The sequence below is a fragment of the Magnolia sinica genome, chromosome 8 (genome assembly GCF_029962835.1).
Source record: "Magnolia sinica isolate HGM2019 chromosome 8, MsV1, whole genome shotgun sequence".
In the NCBI taxonomy this organism is placed as follows: domain Eukaryota; kingdom Viridiplantae; phylum Streptophyta; class Magnoliopsida; order Magnoliales; family Magnoliaceae; genus Magnolia; species Magnolia sinica.
Window position 1 is genome coordinate 10,234,615 of NC_080580.1, and position 17,697 is coordinate 10,252,311.

Below are 17,697 nucleotides of genomic sequence, written 5' to 3' on the forward strand. Positions count from 1 at the left end.
CTGGACGATGAATAATGCGATCAAGTTGACTATTCGGGCAGAAGTGCAACTTGCACGTCCTCACACACAGACCTATCTTACTGCAAGGATCCCTGTGGCAGGTCCGCCCTAGGGAACCGCACAGCCCAAGGGGAATGAGCCCGTAGGAGCACGCACTCAACCTCTTACGTTTGAGAACCGAGATCAGGGAAGCGGGCAAGCTAGACCCCAAAGGGGCGTATCGATTTTTGCTGGTCCAAGTAGAATCACGAACCCCTATACTCAGCCAAGGCCCGATAACTGCTATCGTTGTGGTCAATTGGGCCACCTATCAAATACTTTCCCCAGCGAAAAGTGGCAAACCTCGCCATCAATGATGGTAGTGCTGATAACGCTTATGAAGATTCAAATATTGAAGAACAGAAGCATACCACCGAGGACGAGACAGATGATTCAGGTTGGGTTCAGCAAGATCACGGCGAGTTGTTTATCGTGAGGCGACTATTATATGCGCCAATAAAAGAAGTGCATCCACATCGGTATAACATCTTCCACACTAGGTGTACGGTGAATCGAAAGGTTTGTGACGTAATCATTGACAGTGGGAGGAATGAGAACATCGTCTCCAAGGTCATGATGGAAAAATTGCAATTGAAAACGGAGTGTCATCCCTCTCCATATACAATCGGTTGGATCAAGAAGGTCAGCGAAACAAAGGTAACTGAACGGTGCACCATATCTTTTTCAATTGGCAAATATTATAAGGATGAAGTATTAAGCGATGTGGTTGACATGGAAGCATGTCACATACTACTCGGTCGACCCTGACAATCTGACTGTGACGCCACTCATAAAAGGCGAGATAACATATATATCTTCGTCAAGGACGGCCAGAAGACCATATTGGCCCCTATGGATCCAGAGGGACCACTTGAAACTTCTAAAGTGGAGAGTCGTTTTCTCTTAACCACACAAGACTTCGTAAAAGAATCCAAAGAAACAGGACATACGTATGCATTAATTGTAAATGGGAAAGAACTCGAGCATACCATCATCCCTAAAAGACTAAGGCCCATGCTACATGAATTCAAAGAAATCTGGCCCGATGACCTTCCCAATAGGTTACCCCCCATGCGGAATATCCAACATCATATCGATTTTGTCCCTTGATCCAGTTTACCTAATCGTCCTCATTATCGAATGAGTCCGAATGAGTGCGAGATTCTAAAAGGACAAGTAGAGAAGTTGATCCGTAAGGGTCTTATTCGATAAAGCATGAGTCCATGTGCTGTACCAGCTCTATTAACTCCAAAGAAAGATGGGAGTTGGAGCATGTTTGTCGACAGTTGAGTCATCAACAAAATCACCATAAAATACAAGTTTCCTATACAACGGTTGGATGATATGTTAGACATGCTAGAGAGTGCAAAAATATTCTCTAAATTGGACCTAAGAAGCGGCTATCATCAGATTTGAATACGACCGGATGATGAGTGAAAAACGGCCTTTAAGACTAAGGAAGGATTATACGAATGGATGGTCATACCCTTCGGTCTTTCGAATGTGCCTAGCACATTTATAAGATTGATGAACCAAGTTCTGAAACCTTTCATTGGGCGATTCGTTATGGTTTATTTCGATGATATTTTGATATACAGTCAAGACGAAACCACCCATATGGAACACCTCAAGAAGGTCCTTCAAGTGCTCACTAAAAATAAATTATATCTCAATTTAAAAAAGTACAGCTTCATAACTGATAGCCTATTGTTCCTGGGTTTTGTCGTAACATCCACGGACATTTGGGTGGATGAGGAAAAGGTGAAGACAATCAGAGAATGGCCGATTCCCACAAATATTCACGAAGTGCGAAGTTTTTATGGACTGGCGACATTCTATTGTCAGTTCGTGAAAAATTTCAGTACCATTATGTCACCAATCACAGATTGCATGAAGAAAGGGCAGTTTCAGTGAACTGACGAAGCCGACAGGAGCTTTGCCGAAATCAAGCGCAGATTATCAACGACCCCAGTTCTTGTACTTCCCAACTTCGACAAACTGTTTGAAGTCGAATTTGATGCCTCATATGTCGGAATTAGGGGGGTTTTGTCTCAAGAAGGTAAGCCGATAGCCTTCTACAGTGAGAAACTTAGAGATGCACGCAAGAAGTGGTCTACATATGAGATCGAATTATACGCGGTGGTCCAGGCACTACGACACTGGCGACATTATTTGATTCAAAGGGAATTTATACTTTACACGGACCATCAAGCTCTCAAATTCATTAATAGTCAAGCTAACATTAACCGTGTGCATGCTAGATGGATCTCATTTTTGCAGAAATTCACGTTCGTACTAAAACACAAGTCAGGGCAACAGAACAAAGTAGCTGATGCACTGAGTCGTCGTGCAACTTTGTTAGTCACTATGAGTAATGAAGTTATCGGTTTCGAGCGCCTCAAAGACATATGCTGATGACGACGACTTCAAGGACGCATGGGTTAGATGCCAAAAAGGTCTCCCCGGCGACTTACATATGCAAGATGGGTCCTTTTCAAGGAAAATCGACTATGCATCCCAAACAGTTCGCTAAGGAAACAGATAATCCAAGAGCTACATGGAGGTGGCCTCAGTGGACACCTTGGGCGAGACAAGACACGAGCTCTTGTGGAAGAACGGTATTACTGGCCGTAATTGGTACGTGATGTGGGAAAGGCAATCCAACGTTGTTATATTTGTCAGGCCTCTAAGGAGCAATCTCATAATACGGGCCTCTACACCCCATTACCCATGCCTGACAGCCCTTGGGAGGATTTATCTATGGATTTCGTGCTTGGTTTCCCACGAACATAATGCGGCATGAATTTGGTGTCCGTGGTAGTGGATCATTTCTCCAAGATGGCGCACTTTATTCCATGCAAAAAGACTCTCGATGCAACACACGTGGCGAATCTATTCTTAAAAGAAATTGTGCGACTACAAGGGGTTCCCAAGACTATTACTTCTAATCGTAACAAGAAGTTCATAAGCCACTTTTGGCGGACTTTGTGGATTCGATTTGATACACGACTTCAGTTCAGCAGCGCCTACCACCCACAGACTGACGGTCAAACTGAGGTTGTGAATCACACATTGGGAAACCTCCTTCGATGTATTTCAGGAGAAAAATTGAAGTAGTGGGATCTCAAGCAGAGTTTGCATTCAATAACATGGTGAACCGCTCGACAGGAAAATCTCCGTTCCAGGTTATTTACGGATGAGTACCTCGCCTCACACTAGACTTGGTCCCTCTGCCCAAGCTCCCAGGCATGAGCATTGCAGCAGAACATATGGCTAACAAGATCATGAGCATTCATGCAAAGGTACAAACAAAGCAACATGCCTCGAACGAAAAGTACAAGGAGCAAGCGGACAAGCATCGGCGACAAAAAGTGTTCGAGGTGGGCGACCAAGTAATGATCCATCTACACAAAGAACGATTTCCAACCGGAACGTACAACAAGTTGAAGAATAAAAAGATTGGACTGGTACCAATCATCCGAAAGATCAATGATAACGCTTATGTTGTTGATCTTCCAGATGACATGGCGATCTCACGGACTTTCAACGTCGCGGACCTGACCGAGCATCATGAACCAGCGCAGGATGAGAACTCGAAGACGAGTTCTTTTGAAGTGGAGGTGACTAATGTAGAGCGGGGCGCAGACAGTTTCATGGCCAAGATGGATCAGAAAAGGCCCAGTCGACGACAAAAGTGATCCGGGCCGTCGGACCTTAGATCGGTTGTATCTCGCAATCCGGAATGAAATATCTCATCTGATACTTCAATACAATGACAAAAACTGCTAGTACGAACCAATACAACAGGATACGATTTAAGCTGCATTTTACAAGTCTTCATGCACTGTTTGGTATTGATATCGCATTGCCAAAACAAGATACAGGTATTATAAGCATATAAATATATCTGGCTATCCTAGCTCATCATAATAAAAAGCATTAAAAAGACAAACGACCATATCAATGTTGAAGTAAAAGAAACTCTCTATAAATGGAATCAGTCAATCATTTTATAACGCTTACCTCAGGGTCCAAATTGATGTTTACCCCCAATGCCTCTAACACATCAGCACTTCCACAGGCAGAAGAACTGGATTTGTTTCTTTGCTACTACCATAACATAGAATTCTAATTAATTACAGTACATACTAGAATAATTTCAACATTATTCCTTATGTGAAAGGAGCATCACCTTGGCAATTTTTGCACCAGAGGCAGCACCAATAGGACCCCTTCTAGGACCTTTATCAGTAACAACTAACAACACATGATGAGTCCAAAATGGATGAATCCCTGAGGTTTCCTTTGAATCCTTGGGTTGGTGGGCTGCAAATAGACAATTAAGGAAGGAAACACTTGATTTTTAAGCTAAAAGTTCTAAAAACTTGAGGAAGGAAACACTTGATTTTTAAGCTAAAAGTTCTAAAAACTTGAGGAAGGAAACACTTGATTTTTAAGCTAAAAGTTCTAAAAAGTGTGACCCACTTAATGGAAAGCTTTTATCTCACAACCTTACGCTACATTGGTGCATGTGGCTGCATTTGGTTGGGCAATGCTTCACACACATGTTAGTAAAACTTACCCAGAACTTGTGCTCGGTCCAAGAATCAGGTTGGATGAACAGCTTGGTCATGCATATGTGTAAACTCTCTCATCAATCGCCTGAAATGTGCAAGCAGCATCACCTATAAAATCTAGAGAGTACAAATTAAATCTCTGGTTAAAGCCTAAAAATGATGTGCAATTATTTATAGTAAAGTAATTCATCAACAAAATAGAAATACATAAATGCAAAAACTGTGATGATGCACTCATTGCTTGGCCCCACCACAAAGAACACCTGATGCAAAAATCAGACCATTGGAACCAAGCAGTAATGCCCTATGATCAGAACTCGAGCATTGTGAACTAAAGCCAACGACTCCATCACCATCAATTTTTCTTTTTAAAACCCATTTGGACCCCTAGGAAACTCTTATTTTTCACTACATCAATGAAGTTTAAAGCATAACCTATCATCCATAATTACAGTCCTGATTGAGAATAGAAATAATATGCCTTTGGAAGCATAAAAACATCAAAAGTAGGCAAAAAATGTTTTTTTTTTTCTTTTTTCTGGTAAGTAACATACTGAAAGATATTGAAACAATCCCTCTAAATGCTAGGGCTTCAGATGGACACCCCCTGTTATGTACGAGGCCTGGCATTCAAAATCACAGAGTAAGTAACAGAAAGGCCATGTTAATGTTATGTTACGACCTAACGTATAAAAACATGATCCCAAAATTACCACCTGTTGAAGGAAGGCAGGGTGCTGAATGCAAACAATACAATATTAGTCTATAGGAGCCTGCAGATGACAACAAGTTCCAGCATGCATGCATGCATGGTTATTGGAGTGAGAAGGTTCTGTGCCTTAGCATATACCAGCCCCAACACCATTTCTGTGGAGGCAAAGGCAACATATTTCAGACATGAACAGAAACTAGGACAGGGCTGTATTTTTTTTCCTTTTCTTTTCTTTTCTTTTAATCGCAGCAACAAGAATCGAGAGCCTAAGAATTTGGAGTCATCAATCAGAACCAACATGCATATTTAATTCACAGTTAAAATGTGAGTTTCAACTTCTAAAGGAGTATACCTTATTCATCATATTCCATTGACCCACTTGGGGCAAGCAATCCTTTTCTCTACTAGTGTCATGGGATTTAAGCTACAAAACCAACCAGAAGCAATGACGAAAAATTAAAAAGCACTCAAAGGAGGGAGTTCCTGTAGTTGAACTAGCTAGTCAATGAAACAAATCCCGCATTTGTTAAAAAAATACCAATTTACTTACCCAAGTGTAGGTAAAATGCGTGCTTCAACCGAAGCAAGTTTCTCACTGATTTTGATGCCAAATTCCTTTGCATAAGGATCTTTGTGGTAACTGCTAAGTATTGTGGTGAACTGTCTACCAAAGAAAAATGAAGTTTCAGGGTACTTCATTCTGACACAAGCATTAACAAAGAGTAACTACAAAGCAAGTGCCAATCACCATGTTGATGCACTAAAGAATAGTTTCCAGGAATTTCATGTGCTTGCTCTGCATACTTTTGGAATGTTCTCGAGGCATGGTAAGAATAACTTGCATTTTTTTTGTGCGACATTGGAACATCTTTTGTGTTCAAGCCTGATAAATAGCAATACTTTTGGGGAAATTCTCCATTATTCTCTAAGCAGATCTATTGGGGATTGCAACTAATTTGGTCTGTATCAACTGTTTCACATGTTATTCAATCTCTATGTACTTTATAGATAAAAAAAAGCCCTAAGGTTTGTATTTAATGTACTCTCAAATGGTAAAGAAAACATAAATTCAGTATCACAAAGATATAAATACATATGTAACAGGATTTCTTTCATTCAGATGCTCTAAGTTCTCAAATCAATGCATTCCCAAATTACTTTCTTTTTGTTCTAACAAAGCAAAAAATTAGTTAATGGGTTGCCCCAATATCCTTCAATTGGTTTAGACCTATGTCAACCCATATGATTTTTGGGCCAATACATATGAGATCCCAACATAGAGAGATAGGAAATTATACAGAAGACAAGGAAGAAATGAAAAAGATGAAAGCACAAAAGGATCTAGAGAAGCAGAGCTTACCCAGGTTTAGATGCAGAGTTGTGTTTACTAGCAAGGAATGATTGCATGCACAGGCACTTTTCCCAAAGCAGTATCATTCAGATGCTACACCAAAATACAAAGTAAAAAAACTAAAAATAGTGAAATTCAGATTTACTGCAGCACTTGATAGTCACTTTGCCTTATAATTTTATTCTCATTGAATTAAATATTGAGAATCGCCTAGCAGCCACATGTCACACGTGGCCTGAAAAACATTGAAGTGATCATAAGAGTAGAAGCCAATGTACCTTTACAAAAACACACCATTGATCAAGTAGTCGAAACCTTCCAGTCAAAGTACAAGGATTCTTTCATTTTCCTAAGGCGATGTTGCTTTTTGGGATCTTCAGAATATGCATGATGGACAACAAACAGATGATTTTTGCGGTTGTTTAAATTGCTGAATTTCTGTAGAACATCTTTCACTTGAGATTTTGAATGGCTGTTCATTTGCTTGTTTGGTAAGTAGAGATGCAAGTGAGATAATAATTAGAATCTTAAAAAGATTTTCTTTTTTCTGGAACCTCATAAGAGATTCATATGCCGATTGTATTGGAATATGGTAAATGGATTCTTTATATTTCCCATGATTTTGACATGCAAGGATTGTAGCTTGGTCATAAATTTTTTGACCCACGAAATTAGCATCTAGACAGCCAGATAACAGCACAGGCCATTTTTAGGAATGTGGGATCAAAACATTCCCTGTATCTCACTATTAGTTAAAAATAAAAATAAATCCCAGGCAGACACCTAGTGTATGTAAATAAAGGGCTCCCAGTATTGCGCTGTGATGGAAAGATGAAGGGTTTTATCCAATTGCATGTACATGTGCTTGGGCATGTTTGGCTGAACATGAAGCTGGTTTTAATACAATCCTGTCAGAGTATGAGCAGATCCTTATTGTTTCATACATACAATACTATATACAGACAGGAATATAATCAGTAACTAAGAATTACAAGAAGAAACAATCTGCCACAGCAAAACTTCACTAAGTACACATTCAAGGCAGGTTTTTTTTTCTTTCTTTCTTAGAAGGGAAAGTGTAAATCTCATACTCCTCTCAAAATACTCTACTAGTTTCTTGAGGATGGAAAAGTGTAATTATTACTGGGTGGAAACCATCCTTTCTTTGCCATCCAAACAAAACAAGTCGTCATATCAAAGGCAAACCCCTTTCCGTTTCCATTGTTAGGCACGGAATCCATGGTTTCCAAACATGGCCTTGTGGGAAAACAACACCAGGTATTTCATCACTTCAGAAGCATTACTTTCAATTACAAAACTTCACAGCAATCTTCTTGCACTAGGTATGTCTAAAATAGTGTTTTGAAATTTGTCCTCTTTTGAAAACCTGGAGATGATAATATAAATAAAAGAACAATGCAAGGTTAGTAAAAAAGATGTCCAATTCTCTCTCTCTCTCTCTCTCTCTCTCTCTCTCTATAAAAAAGAAAAAAAGGGTCCAATGGTCCAACTTCAATACAAGTGAGGTAATAAGTCTACTAGCTTATCTTTGTTATATGGCACGCTCGCAGTGCGCAATGTATATGAATGGCCCAGGTCTCTGAACATATTCCATCCACCCCATCACATTGGGGGGGGGGGGCGCGGATTGGGTGCGAACCTTACCACGGGGCCCACCTTGATGTATGTATTCTATATCCACACCGTCAGCCAAAATTGAAGAAGATCAGAATTTTAGATGGACCATGCCTAGGAAACGGTGATGATTGACCATTAATGGGTCATATAGGCGGATTAGGTGCGAACCTTACCACGGGGGGAAAGTGATCTCTAGTTCAAGACTAGAGGACTGTTGAGCTTGCTCACAGTCTTGCATTCGTGATCTCTAGCATTTGGCAAGAGGATTGTTGGGTCTTTTCCGGCAATCTCTTTCTTTTCGTATTAATCCATTTGCTTCCCCATTCGAGTTTGCATTACATTTTTTTTTTCACTACTGTGGCTATTAATTGGTGGGGCCAACCATATCAAATCAAGGGTGACACATGAATGAATGGTGGAGATCACCAGGGACTACAAATTTGAGTAGTTGTGGGGACTACCCACAGTCAAAACAAAAAGATTTAGAAACTGTTTAAATCTTAACATAAACGATGGGTGCGCCATTTAATGACCTGCCCCAACGGCAACACATACAGTAGACAGATGCCATAGGCGCACGTTAGCGAAACCCTAAGAAGAAGTACGGAAACCTAGCGAGATCTACAGATTCTACTAGAGAGAGATTTAAGAAGAAAAAAAAAAAATTTTTAAATGAAATGAAATCAAGAGAGGAGAAATCATACATCAATCTTTATCTGCTCGAGATGAGCGACGAGGAGCTCTTCTTGCGTCTGAGCAGTCATGGCGAGCTTCTGATTTTACCTGCATTCCTACGTAAAGCACAAGGGAGTTTATTAGGGGCACATTGTATCGAGTCCCAGCCAGTGCAGCCTCACCCTAAGGAAGCAGCAGTCTCTGCTTCAGCTCTGTTAAGAACGGAGATCCTTATTGCCTTGTCTGTGGAAATTCCAATAGAAGACAAAAATCAGGAGTAAGCAGACGTCACAATACCTTCTTCCACAGATTCAAATGCACGACTACATCTTTCATATGAGAGGAAATGTAGGGAGAGGGATGTTGCAGGGAGAGGGAGATCGAGAGAGGGAGGGAGAGTGAGAGGGAGAGGAAATGTAGGGAGAGGGATGTTGCAGGGAGAGGGAGATCGAGAGAGGGAGGGAGAGTGAGAGGGAGATCGAGGGAGAGGGAGAGGGAGATCGAGAGAGAGAGGGTCGAGATCGAAAGAGGGAGAGGGAGATCGAGGGAGAGGGAGGGAGAGTGAGAGGGAGATCGAGAGAGAGGGTTGAGATCGGGAGAGGGAGATCGAGGGAGATTGGGAGAGGGAGAGGGAGAGGGAGACGCAGACGGCGATGGATGTTAAATGAAGGATTTTAGGGCGTTTTGGCGTAGGAAATGAAGAAAAACATTCAGTAGTCTGCGGTAATTTAAAGTAATGTGGCTCTCGGGCCATGTGGGGTCCACTCAGAGGTTACTAATAGAATCCATTCCGTCCATCTGTTTCAAAATAAAACAATAACACATAATAATAATAAATAAGAACATCAAAGACTCAATTAGGACACACCAATAAAACAATGGAAGTAACAGTGTATAACAACAAGTAGTCAAGTAATGTTCAATACCGTTTCAAACCAGGAGCGGCTTAGAGCCGTTTCTGAACCAAACTCCTGACCGTACCAGAATGACGATTTTGGTGTAGTGTATGCAGCAAGCCAACGGCCTAGCTTACTGGATGGTGGGCACCCTGCTACTGCTGCACTTGGTTTCACCTCAACAAAGAAACCGACACAACAATTCCTCGACACCGCAGCAGCAGCAGCCTCATCAGGCAAGGAAAATGAAACGCTTATACATGTTGACAAAGATCTAGTCTCCTGAAAAAGGGCCAAACCAACCAAAAGGAACTAGTTCCTCTCCCACTATCCAGTTAAAACACTCAAGGATTCGCCACTTTCACCACAATTTCTTTACCGTGGAAGTGGATTCAAATTAGCCTCTCTCTCTCTCTCTCTCTCTCTCTCTGAGAGCAGCCGCTCCCCAAACCGTGCTATCCACCTTAAAAGGACCTGAGAAGGCTGCTACAGTCTACCCAACCATCAAGAAGAATCCTCCCCATACCAGTAAAATGAGAACCCCTGCTACCAGCACTGTCAAACCCAAATCAGAACTTGCCATCTCCTGCACCAAATCTCCAGTGTAATCATCTCTTTCAAAAACCAAAATTGTATCCATTTCACCCCAAAATTCCATGACCACCAGAATCCCTCTAGAAAACCAATTTTAAAACCCTCAAGTGCAAAACATCAAATGAGATCCATTAGATTGGTGATCCAGATTTGATGGATCCAGGGATCCGGCTATGGACAAACAGACTACAAAGGTTCATATCGCAGGATCAGCGACTGAATGAATACAAGCTTCCACTTGGGAGATTTTTGGGCATGATTTATCCATGTTGGATCCCATAAGATTCAGCCATCTAGATCACCAAGTTGAGTCCTCAAGTCCAACCTGAAGGCCAAAGATACTACTGAGACATACCCCTGGCTGGAGGATCCTATAGTCATGCTAACACACACCCTCCCTTCCCCTTGCACACCTAGTTGCCCATGGAGAACATAGAGAGCGTTCCTGCAAAATGCACTACAACCCACATGAGAATTACCTGGTTCAATGTCCAGCTTGCATTTCACCTGTAGGTATGGCATCTCCAACAAACATATACTGCATATAAGATTACCTCATTTCAAATGAGTTTGAGAAACCTCATTGAAGACTCCTGCAAATGATGGCCCATCATTTCTTGATCCATGTTTAACCCTCAAAATTAAAAATTAAAAAAAAAAAGAATTCAGCAATCCCCTCATAGCAGTGAGCTTCACCATCCACCATAGATCAGGTGGGCATAATATGCCCGTCCATGGGAAATGCATCTATATATGTTTTAGAGCTCCAGTCACAATATACACATTCCTGCTTTCAGTTATTCTAATTTCAGCTCCATTTCTGTGAACAGCGTACAGCTCTCGGTCCTGATGCTATTTGACAAACTAAGGGTCCATTTCACCATCATTGCTGATCACAAGTTCACATTGCCTACGCGATGCACCACCTCCAAGATTGCTCAGGTTGTAATATACAATCTGAAGCAGATGCCAGCCTTTTCTTTGCACAACAGACTGAAACTGATCCATGATATTTACCTGAATCCCAACTAGAGAATTGGAACCATGTGGTCTGGAGTCATTTCATCTGTGCAGGCAAGACTGCTTTGTGTCTTCACTTCCCATGAGCTTTAGGAGAAGGCAACGCTTCCCACCAGTAAGCCTCTGCAAAAATTGCTGTAATTGGTCGCAGAATCCTGTAATGATGAAGACCTAACCAATACATGAAGCTGGAGGAAGAAAGTGTCATGAACTTCACGTCAACCAAAAGACATTAGGTGTACAGAGACCTCAATGGTTTTGAATACTCACATCTTCACCAATCTCCCATGCCTTTAAAGGCAGACAGAAAGATATAGGAAACAGCATTCATAAAAGCTAAACGTTGTAAAGGTCCAATGAAAACAACTGCAAAAAGAAAAGGAAAAAGAAAAAGAAAAAGAAAAAACCAATAAAATGGCACCTCTGAGGAAATCTATTGAAGCATTTAAAAGTAAAGATAACCATACCAAGTCCATACATGAATCATCAGCATACATACCTCTTAGATGGTGATCATGGACCAGATGTTGAAAACTATATATTTTTGTTTTGTTTTGTTTTGTTTTGTTTTGTTTTTTTTTTTTTTTTGAAAGGTTATGAATAATCTTTATTAAAAACAGCTAGACAAGAAGCCAAGACAAAAAATACAGCTATAGGGAGACTACAATTCCAAAAAAGTCTACTTAAAGGTGCCCAGTAGCCTATTCAACTACATCCCTTTTCACCCTCCTCACAATTTGCTCCATAGATGAGCGTTTGTTATTGAAACACCGAGGCCAGCCAAAAGAAGTTTCCGCCAAACAGATAACCTGCCTTTCGCCATGGGGACTCCGTGCCAAGCCCCAAGCATCTGCAGAACTGATTGTGCATAATCCAATTCACCTCGAAGAGATTGACGATGTGGTTCCATAGCTGATATGCGACAGGACAATGCAAAAGGTGGTTTCAAAGGAGGCACCATGACGTCGGATCATGTTATAAAAAGATCTAACCATGAAGGAACCGGAGGAGGATGCAGACCACACTAACAAGTCTCTCAGATCTGGACTGGGATAGAAATGCTGAAGGCAGTGTAATAATCTGACCTAGTTTTCACACTCCGAGTCTGATAGGCTCCTTCTACAAGGGGGACACCATGCTCCCCTCTTCAAGCTAACACAAAAAACTATATATTTTTGTCATCCAAGAGCCTTTAAGATCCGGTTTAAACTTTTCTTCATTAGTCATCACTGTAATGTGCCAGTGACCAATCATAAACAGCTCATTATCACAATTATTTAAATAAAAGTTGATAGCCTGTTACAGATACTAGTGGCATCATGCACAACCACGGAAGCAGTAGCATGTCTCTTTTTCCTGTTCTTTCCTTCTGTAAGTAACAGGGGAAAAAAAATTACTGGTTTAAAAGTCCCACTTTCATGCTCCACAAGCACACATTTTTCACCCATCTCACATGACCATGAATTGCTTGTGCAAGATGATGTCCTTCTTTTTCAAATTTAAAAAAGAAAGAAAAGAAAGAAACAAAGAACAATCGTTCATCAATATAGTGGACTGAATTTCTGATACCAAGAGCAGGGGCCTAGGACCCTCCCCGGACAAGTATGCCTGTTTCCTTGAAACATGATAAATACAATCACAACATTGAGATTAGAACCTAAATCCCTAATTTCATCCATAAAAAATGATAATGTCCACTGGATTACGGACCTCATTTTAATAGTTTTGTTTGTATAAAAAGGAAAGAAAAAAAAAAAAGGAAACAAAGCTTACAGATGGTAAAATGTCGCTACAAGTCAGAATGGCAAAATGCCCAATCTCTGAAAGCAAACACCATTCATACTGTACACGAAAGAGGCCCTACCTCAAGATTTTCCAATCCAGTGATAAGTTGGCCTCTTATAATAGGGGGCTTTGAGATTTGGTTACATAAACAAGAGAGAGTTCATATCTCCCCTCGATAGCCTCCAGATCCAAAATAATCCCTCCTTGAACCAGCAATCGCCAAGCTCTTCTGATGTTCCAACTTGGGGCAGTCGCGGATACGGTGACCAAGTCCACCACAATAAGCACAACCCTTTACTCCACTGGCATTGGTAATGGCATCCACATCTTCCATTGGATCGTTGAGTTCCCCTAGCACAGGTGGGATCCTTTGCTTTGCTTCTTGCAGGAGGTGCTTTAGATCTAGTAATGTTGTCTCGCTTTGGTTCTTGTTTATAAATGTTGTTGCTATGCCAGTCTTCCCGCACCTTCCGGTTCGACCAATCCTGTGCACATAGTTCTCAATCTCAGCAGGCATGTCATAGTTGATAACATGCTGAATATCAGGAAAATCCAGGCCTTTTGAAGCAACATCAGTCGCAACCAAGACATCCTTCTTCCCAGCTTTGAAGGAGGAAATGGCATATTCTCTCTCCTCTTGATCCTTACCTCCATGTATAGCTACTGCCTCAACACCTTTCAGCAGCAGATATTCATGGATGTCGTCCACATCGGCTTTGTTCTCACAAAATATCAGGACAGGAGGGGGTGTCTTTTGCAGGCATTCAAGAAGATAGACAATCTTCGCTTCTTGCTTCACATACTCAACTTCTTGGATAACATCGAGATTGGCTGCTCCTGCTCTTCCCACATTGACAGTCACGGGCTTCACCAAAGCACTTCTCGCAAAGTTTTGGATCTTTTTAGGCATGGTGGCAGAGAAAAGAAGAGTTTGCCTTTGGGCTTTGAAGTGGTCAAAGACTTCCCTGATATCATCCTCAAATCCCAAGTCGACCAACCTATCCGCCTCATCCAATGTCAAGTACCTGCAACAGAAACCGTTGTCAGATCAGGAATAAAATCAACCCACTAAAGGTCGGCTTTGTTTCGAAGAAATAGACTGGAAATAGCATAGCAGCCTCAAACCTACATGAGTAAAAAGTTCAGAACATGAAGTGTAAACATGAATTTAACATTGATGCACACTCGAGAGCTGGATGAAGTGCAGCAACAGGACAACATTGACTGCATGTGCCTGTTTGAAGGAGCTTCTAATTATGACCAGTAGAGGATGGGCACAAAAGAGAAGGATTGTAGGGGGTATTTTAGACGTGAGGAACAAGCTTTTCAAGGGGATGTCCATGTCCAGGTCTCCAGGTTAAGGGGCTCAATGGATGATAATATTTTGTTTGGATGCCAACATCCAGAATTCCATGGCTGTTGAGATTTTGTGTACAGATGACAGCTAGAAATCATGCTCATGATTGACAATTCAAAAGTGTACTGCAGGAGCATAATTGAAGTGACTCTATAGCACATGAGGTCACGAGTGGAAGACCCAGTCCATGTACTGAGTTGGTCCTAAAATGTAAACACACACTCTCACGAAATCAGGGCTGTCTGATTGGATTACATTCGATGGAGAAGGATTGCATAGGGATACTGAGTATGGCGCAATTTTTTAGGGTTCCTTCTCCCATGGACAACATTCCCGCTTTTGGGCTGGAATCCTAGAAATTCAGCTTTCGTGGAGACCCTTTAGCTGACCAGTGGAAGCCCTTTTCCACCATGCTTAAGGCCTCCAATGAATAAAATGATGGAAGCCTTTACTATCAATGGACACCCTTAGGCCTTAGGTGAAGGTTTCTATGCATTCAAACCTGCAAACATATAAGATTATGAGCTCCATATGTAACTATAGATATCAAAGTAGTTCAATATTTCAGTCCAAGATATACAATATCATCCAAATGTCGGTTTCTCCAAAGGTTCCATGTTATTAGAGCCCTATCATCATATACACTCTTTAAGCACACCATATACATATTTCTCAACACAGGGTCATGGTTCCAATCCATGCTGACCCAAAGCATTGAACAGTCCCCATTTTATAAACGTGCGCATCCATTTTTTGGGGTGATTCTACCTTTTAGAATGTAATGAGTGTAAATTCATTCTATGTTTCAATTTTGCTTCTTAAATAAAACTTATTTTCATTGCTGTTCAAAATGATTAATCATACAGCTGAGTGCCTTGTTAATATGCGATGCTTGATTGAAATAATAAGGGATTTTACCTGACCCATCAACAGTACAGGTAGGGCCCACCTTTTTGGATATCTAAGACATTTTATCTAGGTAGCCAACAAATGGTGGGACATGCACTAATAACTCACCTATCAGATTATCCAATTGGTGGCTTGCAAATGGACAATTATATCCAAAAGCCCACATTCAATTAGGGCTGTCAACAGGCCTGGGGTTTGTTAAGACCCAGATTGAACTGATTAAGCCAGGCTGTTTGTGTCAGCCTATTCAAAATTTTGATTTTGCATGGAACAGGTCGGGCTCTGCCCATTTACAGCCCCAATTGGACAAGTAGGACATCTGATAGTAGAAAATATTGCTGGGGCATCCCACATTCACAAGGGGTGGCCCACCATGTAAATAGTGTAATTCAGCAAGTGGTAGAACCTGTGTGTGCATTTTGTGAGTCAGGCTGAACTGCTTGATCGAACATGGTCTGTCTCCTCTTTGAACAAAAGCAGACAATCAAAATGCAGCTAAGCACGCAAAGATTTAAGTCACCATGTATCATGGACTAAGCATGCAAAGATTCAAGTCACTGTGTATCATGGATTTCATCTTTCCATACCTGCAATTATCAAGACTCATCTTCTTCTTTGCCAATAAATCCTTCAACCTACCCGGTGTTGCCACCACAATATGCACTCCCTTCTTCACAACCTCCAGCTGCGACCGCATATCCACCCCGCCAATGCAGAGCAACGGTCTCAGCTCCGGGTACCCATTCTCCTTCAACGGGACCAAGAACTGCTCGACCACCTCATATGTCTGCCTCGCCAACTCCCTGGATGGGCAAACCACAAGCCCGAACGGCCCCTCCCCGGGCATGATCGGCATCATCACCTCCTCCTGTAGTGCCACCATGATCAGCGGCAGCACGAAAACCAGTGTCTTACCAGACCCAGTGAAGGCAATCCCAATCATGTCACGGCCCGACAGGATGACAGGCAGGCCTTGGACCTGGATCGGTGTCGGCTGCACGATTCCCTTCTCCTTGAGCTTCTTCAAGATGGGCTCTGGCAAGCGCATGTCCTTGAAGTTCTTGATGGGCGGCGGGACGTCGTCGCCCTCGACAAGGATATGCCACTGGCGACGAACAGTATCGGCCTCCTTGGGGGACATGTGGCGTATGGCGGAGGGGGGTTTCCAGCCTGTGGCAAGGGGTTCGGTGTAGGTGATGCCCTTGGCAAGCTCGCGTACGGACATCAGGGTCTTGCGGTCAGAGAGGTGTTCGATCATCTCAATCTCCTGCTGGACGAGCTGCTCAGTGGGGGTGATCTCAGGGAGGTCGCGCTTGAGCTGGGAGGCCTTGATGAGGAGACTGGGCTTGGATTCGGGGAGCTTAGGATGGTCAGGATCGGAGGAGAGATCGGCAGTGGGATCGGAGGAGGTGGTAGGGTCGACCGAAGTGGGGTTGGAGGACTTGAGGCCCTTGCGATGGAGAATCTTCTGGACTTCCATAGCACGGCGTTTCTTGACGGGGACGTATTCGACGTAGCCATCGTCATCTTCCACTTCAATGGCGGTGTTCGAGGGTTTGGATGGATTTAGGGTTTCCATGGCTAGTAGGGTTAGGGGCCGTTTGGATGCCTGTAACTTGTGTAAAATGTAAGAAAGTTACAGTTGACTTTACAGTTTGTGTTTCGGGGAAAAATGTTACAGGTAACAAAATTTGAACCTGTAACTTTCAATCATGTAGGAATTAGGTGTTTTTCAACTCACAGGCAACGGCTAACCATTTCGAATTTTGGAGATGGAGGTGGAAACGCAGCTGTATTGAAAGTGCAACTACCTGCTCTGAACCAACGTCGGCTTCTCCCTCTCTCACCGTCTCCTTCCCTCTACCTCTCTCTCAGCGTCTCCTTCCCTCTCTCTCTCTCTCTCTCTCTCTCTCTCTCTCTCAGCGTCTCCTTCCCTCTCTCTCTCTCTCTCTCTCTCTCTCAGCGTCCCTTTTCCTCTCTCTGCTGTCGCAAGGTAATCCCTAACCCTCACTGTTTTTCTTTTTCCACTTTTTTTCCTTTTGCGTAGGCGCGGAAAAGAGCGCTGTTTGGCCAGCGGCGGTTTCGGATCCGTCGCTACGGGGCCCACCGTGATGTACTTTTCTTACATCCACACCGTCCATCCG

General features: G+C 42.3%; 2 protein-coding genes across 20 annotated transcripts; both read right to left on the reverse strand.

Annotated features, from left to right (window-relative positions):
• Window positions 1-3,795: 3,795 nt before the first annotated feature.
• Window positions 3,796-9,955, reverse strand: LOC131252837 (uncharacterized). Of its 19 annotated transcripts, none has more exons than XR_009174703.1 (5): window positions 9,290-9,924; window positions 9,022-9,204; window positions 5,681-5,992; window positions 5,333-5,483; window positions 4,901-5,239 (listed from the first exon to the last, which is right to left on the reverse strand). XR_009174703.1 is itself a non-coding variant. In XM_058253579.1 (4 exons), the coding sequence occupies exons 1-4, from the start codon at window positions 6,763-6,765 to the stop codon at window positions 5,055-5,057; spliced, it is 393 nt and encodes a 130-aa protein (XP_058109562.1). In that variant the 5' UTR covers window positions 6,766-6,988; the 3' UTR covers window positions 4,901-5,054. The 19 variants fall into 19 exon arrangements, 1 of the variants encoding a protein (XP_058109562.1); XR_009174702.1 differs by having other exon boundaries at window positions 9,022-9,108; window positions 9,290-9,916; XR_009174707.1 differs by lacking the exons at window positions 9,022-9,204; window positions 9,290-9,924 and having other exon boundaries at window positions 5,681-5,729; window positions 5,879-6,520.
• A 3,191-nt stretch (window positions 9,956-13,146) lies between these two features.
• On the reverse strand, window positions 13,147-17,132 carry LOC131252834 (DEAD-box ATP-dependent RNA helicase 35). Its single transcript, XM_058253576.1, has 2 exons — window positions 16,141-17,132; window positions 13,147-14,312 (listed from the first exon to the last, which is right to left on the reverse strand). Exons 1-2 carry the CDS (start codon window positions 17,130-17,132, stop codon window positions 13,448-13,450), a joined length of 1,857 nt encoding a protein of 618 aa, XP_058109559.1. The 3' UTR covers window positions 13,147-13,447.
• Between the last annotated feature and the right edge of the window lie 565 nt (window positions 17,133-17,697).

Bases quoted from the DNA above. Each gene is read 5' to 3' on its own strand.
- LOC131252837 (XM_058253579.1), bottom strand. From the start codon at position 6,765: ATGATACTGCTTTGGGAAAAGTGCCTGTGCATGCAATCATTCCTTGCT. The intron at 5,989-6,688 runs GTAAGCTCTGCT...TTTGGTAGACAG, and splicing joins AACTCTGCATCTAAACCTGG to TTCACCACAATACTTAGCAG. The intron at 5,240-5,332 runs GTGGTAATTTTG...TTTGAATGCCAG, and splicing joins ACCCTGCCTTCCTTCAACAG to GCCTCGTACATAACAGGGGG.
- LOC131252834 (XM_058253576.1), bottom strand. From the start codon at position 17,132: ATGGAAACCCTAAATCCATCCAAACCCTCGAACACCGCCATTGAAGTG. The intron at 14,313-16,140 runs GTATGGAAAGAT...TTTCTGTTGCAG, and splicing joins ATGAGTCTTGATAATTGCAG to GTACTTGACATTGGATGAGG.